This window comes from Homalodisca vitripennis, chromosome X (assembly GCF_021130785.1).
Source record: "Homalodisca vitripennis isolate AUS2020 chromosome X, UT_GWSS_2.1, whole genome shotgun sequence".
NCBI classification, from domain to species: domain Eukaryota; kingdom Metazoa; phylum Arthropoda; class Insecta; order Hemiptera; family Cicadellidae; genus Homalodisca; species Homalodisca vitripennis.
Window position 1 is genome coordinate 4,292,461 of NC_060215.1, and position 7,271 is coordinate 4,299,731.

The 7,271-nt window shown below is 30.9% G+C and overlaps 1 protein-coding gene across 1 annotated transcript; it reads left to right on the forward strand.

Moving 5' to 3' along the window:
• Positions 1 to 1,076: 1,076 nt before the first annotated feature.
• LOC124368611 (putative gustatory receptor 28b) lies at positions 1,077 to 1,619 on the forward strand. Its single transcript, XM_046825850.1, has one exon. The coding sequence runs from the start codon at positions 1,077 to 1,079 to the stop codon at positions 1,617 to 1,619; it is 543 nt and encodes a 180-aa protein (XP_046681806.1).
• Positions 1,620 to 7,271: the final 5,652 nt, after the last annotated feature.

Here is a 7,271-nt window from a genome sequence, read left to right on the forward strand (position 1 = left end):
ACTATACAATAACAAAATGATGTGATTAAGTGTGCAACACGTGAAAAAGTTCATGAATATTGGTTTGGTTTTATTTTAATGGAAAATTTATTAACTCAGTCATATTGACAGCCATTAGAAGATATTGAGTATACAAATCGTTTTATTGTATGGCATTAAGCAAGACACTCGATGATTACAGTGATGTTTAAACTGCTATGTTTCGTTTTGTATCGATACACACATACACTCGTTGTAACCCGAATTTAGGAAAATGAAATATGTTAAATTTTTACATATCTCAAAATATACCCCCTAATTATACTAGCTATATATGATGTAATACTATCCCGCTAAAACTTACTACTCTTTATAATATTGAAATACATGTGTATGCTTATAGAATTATTTACACTGTAAAACTTAGTTTTCGTGTCAATATGAATGTTATTTCGGAAAGAGATCTTTTATTTTGCCAAGTATTAATGAGATTCCCTCTGAAGTATACGATACAACCGTCAGGAACTAAGAAGCTGACATTTTCTCCAGCAGTTTTCTGTTGGGGCTTGATCGTGACTCTATTTCAAGTAACGTTTTACGGCTTCAACATCTACATGATCACTACCAACAGATACTCCTTTATAGAAACTAAAAAAGAATCCAACACTACTATCTTCACTGGGACTGTAATCTCGGTCTCTATCATATGGATAAAAGTAATAATGTTCAACAGCTATGGCAGGAAGTATTCAAAGTTCCTAGACATCTGCAACAGTCTAAATACGTTTGATCAAAAACTTCAACTGGAGACAACTACATTTGGTCTGAGTGTAAAAACTACTGCTCTCATTGCTATCTCAATATTCGCTCCAATGTTAGTTCAAGTAGTAAGCATACACACGATTTTATCTTTGGCAGACAATCACACAGCTCTAATAATGAATGGATTAAATACTGTTAGTTTCATTATCATACAATGTGAACAAACTTCTATGTTGATCCATTTTCAACCTATCACTCACTGCATATCCGAAAGATTTAGAAGGATCCACACGAATATTATACAAGAAGTGAACAATGACATTTATATACAGTCAATGCGACAACGGAATCCACCACATCTACGTCACAATCAGGTTCGTAACGACAATGACAGGATCAACTCTCTCATGATCGCTTACCACTTACTTTGTGATGCTGTAGGCCAAGCCAATGATTTCTACAGTGACCTGTTACTGGCCTCCATCTTCTATGGCTTTCTACTTGTCACTTCCTGTCTATATTTTCTCTTCGTATATCTTGTCATTAAAGACGAAACAGGAGTTATTATAGCGATATTTTGGACACTGTCTATGACATGTTACCTATGTATGATCGTCTCCTCAAGCTCTGACGTCACTCGAGCGGCTCAGGAAACGAAACCAGTAATCAGCAAGCTGATAATCAACACAAACATAAACCCGGGACTGAGGAAACAGTTGAATTCATTTTTGTTCCAGTTGACAAAGAAACACCTCGAGTTTTCTGCAGGAGGATTTTTTAATGTCAATAGACAAATGTTGACATCGATGGCTGCTACTGTGGCTACTAATCTGGTAATACTCATTCAATTCCAGACTCAATCAAACAAATACAATTAGCATTGTTAAACAATGTACATTGTTAGATAGTGTATGGTATTAGTGGTTGCCAACGACTGCAATACAAAGAAGTCTTATATATAAAGTAAATACGGTATAGTGAAACTTTTGCTGGTATCAGTTATACGTGAAGAGAAACTTCAGATACATTTGTTATTGCTGTAATAAAAACTGTGAGTGGCACTGCACATTATATATATATATATATATATTGCACATTAACAATATATATTGTTCATATATATATTAAACAATGTTGGAATTATGGTTGGGACTAAACATCTAGTGCAAGTTTAAAAGATGTGTAAACTGTAAATGGATGTAAAGGATATACGTGTTAAATAATTGGTACATTACACCAATTATACTTACTATATATGTTATAAATAATACAAACATTGTCTTAATCCGATAAATCTGTCAAAATATCGTTAATACTTCCATTTCATCAATAAATTTCGTTTTTTATGATTTTTATATCAAGATTAAATAAGATATTGTCTAATAATTACGATACAAATTTGATGAATGATAGTTTAACTAAAAGTTTGTATGTGAATTATGGGTGAATCCATTGAAATATATATGAAAATACTCCTATCAGTTTAATTATGGCAGTCCTTTAATCTTTTCGTTGTTAAACACCAGAAGCCTTATTAATCATTTAGAAAAGTGTAAAATTTAACCTAAGCAATTGAGTAAATAACACGTATTATCCTTAATTGTACATAAGTTAAACAATTATTACTAAATAATGAAGATGTCCATAGGTTTTAATTGAATCATATTGCACATGTTCCAAGAAATGTTAAATTTACATAGCAGTGTATATTTTGTTGTAAAATTTTTCTGTCCACTCCTATGCCTAAGGTTTCTCACTAAAAATTTCATGTTCCTGTAGTAATTTATTGTTAAAAAATAAGTACTGTGAGAAGAATTACCCGTGCTGTCAAAACTGAACAGAGAGAACCTATCATTACCAAACCATTTTAAAAGTGGTGTCTTTCTTTTTCAGGCCTTATTATTCTAATTGCAACCACTTTAAATATCCTAAGACCTTTTACTATTGGAATTTGACAATGAGCGAAGTACAAAATTTGAATTGTGTATTAGGAAAATCAACTCGGCAGTCAGAACAGAACACTGGAAGTTTACGTTTTTTCCAGAATGAAGACGGACTCAGGACGCCCAATGCAGCCGATGCCTGTTCCAGCTGAATAAAAGCCATTTTGAATTTAATTGTCGTTGGCTAATATTAGTTTGAATATTAAGTACACAATACAAGGTCAAAGTACAATTACTATCGTAAACATTTATCTTAATATAAAGCAGCCACATCTTATTAATTGTTACCAGGTTTGAGTAGTTTACAAAAACCTTAAATAAGGTTAATTACGAATGAAGAAACACGTGTATGACCATTGGTTGGAGTGAATTGTATTTCCAGCGCCAATGGTGAGTCTGCTTAGTTGTCTCGATAAAGAAAAAGTTTATATTTATCGCTATTCTAAATTTGTTGGATAGTAACGTTGGCTTTTATAACTAATACTAAATATTTGATAAATATTTACAGCTAAAAGTACATTAAAAATTATACTAGGCGTTTTTTTATGGTAAACGGACTGTAGGTCCACGTTATAAAACTGCCGGAAGCATTTCTTACCTACTTCATAAGGGGTGGACAGTGGGTCCACGATCCCGGCCTGGGACCCACTGTCCGACTCACGGGTTTCTTTTGACGAGGGGTTGACAAGGGATCGTCGTACTCACACTGCAGCACTTGAATGGATGTTTCGAGATCTAAACTCTGTATCTGCTAAATAGTTTTCATTACACTACAAAAGACAGCTGCATAAAGAATGAAACGAAATTATATACATAAAATAAAGTCAGGTTAGTTACGCCATTTCTAACTTAAGAATGTCTGTAACGATTATAGTGGTCTTTGCTTTATTGGATACGTTTTCGCTCCGACTAGGAGAACAACGATTAAAATATCGTAAGAATGCACAGAAAAATCAGGTAAAGAGAACAAGTCATTTATATAATAGCATAAGGGCCTGTTAACTTTAGTCAATTGTTCCGTGTAAACATTGTTTTATAGTAGCACAATCATAAATTACCTTACATTTAGTCGTGAAAGCATAGAGTAAGCTTGCTTATATAGTATATATATAGTGTATATATATATATATATATATATATATATATAGTGTATATATATATATATATATATATATATATATATATATATATATATATATATATATATATGTGACAAATACGTACACTGAATATATATCAAAATTTTATTCAGTTTTTGCATAAATCAGTAGTAAATCAATTTTTACAATACTCTGCTTTCTTAAATTTACAAGTTTGTTGTAATTACTGCACTGAAAGACACACTAATTAAACCACATATCAGTGTGTATATAGTGTGTTATACCCAGTGTATAAGGATTGTTCGTTTTAGAATCAGTGCTTTATTTTAAATTAATGTGCAATTTATGAAAGGTTTATTGGAATCTGTTTATCCCGAATGTTTATGCGGACTGTAGGTGCACGCATAATCTTGCTGAATGTTGCTGACGTAACAGTTCCAGAGGACGGGACAGGTAGTATACGCGAATATCGGTAGACTACCTAAAATTATTTAGAAAACTAACAAGCAGAGCGTTAGTGTTTCTAGCTTAACACTCTATACTGTAGTGGTGCTTTACTGCCAATCGTATAAGCGTTTTCTCAAATTAAAAATGAAGTTTAATACTAATTAACATTTTATACATGATTACTTTGAAAAAATTACTCCAAAAACAGTATATAACGATGTGAATAGGCTTTAATACTATTCATATTTTTACTATTTAAAATAATACTGAATTATTATGTGAGTAATTTTACCCAATAAGTTAGTGTTAACTATCCGTTGAAGATCATGCGTAACTAATTGTTATTAATAACGTATGTTGAATTTAGCTCCAGTTTACCTTAATCTTAGAGTAGAATATGGAACTTGATGCTGACATAAACGTGACTCTTTGAATCTTGAGTCATGATCGTCATAAGAGATCGACAATAGTCGGCGACGAATAAGCTCCAAATAACCTATACTTTCGACCCCTAGACCTTAAAGTGAACAGACCTTTACTATAAGTGAATAGCTACTCTCATTGCCTCATCTGGTTCAAAATGTAATAGATTTCAGACGCTGAAGGAAGATAAAAATGATCTGTAGTTGAAGTCATCAATCACATTTAATTGACCCCTCCCACCATACGCCTTTTTAAAGCATATTTTAGTGAGTAGAAAATCTAAGATTCTGTTTTTGTTCTCCATTGCTGGTATAATAAATAACAATAGACGTAAACTTTATTAACAACACTATTTAATGTAATGTCACTATTATGTATGTTAACACGGAGTGTAATAATATATTATAAATCTCTTCTTCCATATTATTGAAAGAGAAGCACCTTGTAGTATTTAATATCATGTAGATTAATGAATTACTATATTATTGATAGATTATTACTCTTTAAGAATTATTCATACTTTCCTTAAAAATTATAGCTTTTAACCTTATGCGGAATTTTACTTCAGGTTAAACTGTATGCTTATGATATACAAGAGGTGTCTTGAGCTGATAGCAGTTTTCGTTATTTTCTGTGGATCTTTAGCTTTGAATACTCAATGTTTGTTATATCAAAAATATTTTGGGTTAATACTGTACATTGGTTTAAAGTAATGTGTTTACAGATATATGCTTCCAATATAATTTCTAACTCAGTAGATAACAAACAATGGATAACTGCAAGTTATGGTATTATAACCGTGGAATATCACGCATTATCATTGTTTTTAACGAAGAAATTTGAAGAATTTCTTACTAATATGTTAGAATTAAGTTATTAGATCAGTTACTTTCTGATATTTTATTATATTTCACTGAATATCTGTTAGCCGCGATATCCGCAATATATCTCCTTTATATATTTAACCCTTTCCGGACCAGGCGGCAATATATTGCCGCCATAGATCGTGTCTGAAAAGTACCAGGCGGCAAAATATTGGCGTCGGTGACATATGCGAAATATTGTCTCCTTGATATTCGTCGTTTTCTTAAATAAACACGACGTCAAATGCGCAAAGTTGTATATTTTTTTATTCCCTAGTATATTTGTAGATAATTAATATGTATATCATTTTTATTTTTGAGGTCTATGTATTTTTATTTCATAATTGTCACGTGACATTATCAGCATACTCGATCTTATTTTATTTTGTGGTTGTAAATATTAGTAGTTTCAGTTGTTACGTGCTTAGCTATTGTGTGTAGTAGTTACAATGACTGACAATTTGCGAACTCACAGGAGTGAAATTGTAAATAGCAAATTGTAAATAGAAAAAGTGTAAATAAATTTTTTTAAAAGTGTGTAAATATTTCTTAGTAAATAGTGTTTTTAACTGTTTTGAAACTGTTTATGGATCCTACAATCATCTGTTTACCGGTACATCCATAATGTGAATATTTATTATGTAAGTTTCTTGCCATGTAAGAGTCAGTTGCTTTAACACTTATAAAATGTTGTGAAGTACAATTGTGCGTATTTTTACAAAATGTGTCAAAAAATAATTACTTATGAGAGAAATAACAAAACACTTTTTATGGTTGTTCCTTTCTAAATGTATAATATAATAAAGTAGCTTGTCACGTTAAAATTATTTTTCCTTTTTTAGTTATATTCAAAAAAAATAAAATCTTTTTATCTAAGCTATTAATAAACTTTTTTATATTTTAAACTACTTAAAACTACATCTATATATTTTTTGTTGACAGTATATATCTATACGAGTAATTTGGTGCAACCTTTAGGTCATTCTCTAATTTTTCTGAAAACTTATAGATTTTAATATAAGAGACTGCAAAATCGCAAATTTTAGCCTGGCACTTTTGACTAGTCACAAGGGGATATGAGACAATGGGATGTGACAAAACTTTGCAACATCTCATATTAGCTCCTGGCCCTGAAAGGGTTAAAACAAATTAAAGAGTTTTAACTAAACTTGAAGTAATTAACAATTATAAAACGTATCTTCTTTTACACCGTTGCGTTGGTTATATTACAGTGACTACGAGTCATAAAGTATTGGTTTTATGAGTTTTAATCAAGGAAATATGTTTTAATATTATGATTTAGAGCAATAATTATGTTACTATAACAAATGCTAAGCACGCAGTTATTAAAAGTATGTTTTAAATTTGACACAATAATTAATACATTGATCTGTAACTATTGTAACCTTGGATTCATTATGTGTATACATTTCAAAATAGTGACTGAGTACCGAGCACGAAACTCGTATATGCCGAAGTGTAATGGTAAGCAAGCTCTTATATCTGCAAGAGTTAGTCTGCGAAATCTGCCGTAAACTTAGTCGTGACTCTTTTCATCAACATAAGTAAATAAATTATAAGCTAATGGATATTTTAGTATGAAATTTCATATTTGGTTTCTTGGTTTAAACATGTTTGATTATGTTCCACAAATAATAAATATGTACAAAAATGTTAAACAATCGTTAAAAAGGTTAGTTTAGGTCATCTGGATTATTTTAACAAATTACGTCCTTTAAAAATAAATTTAAAAT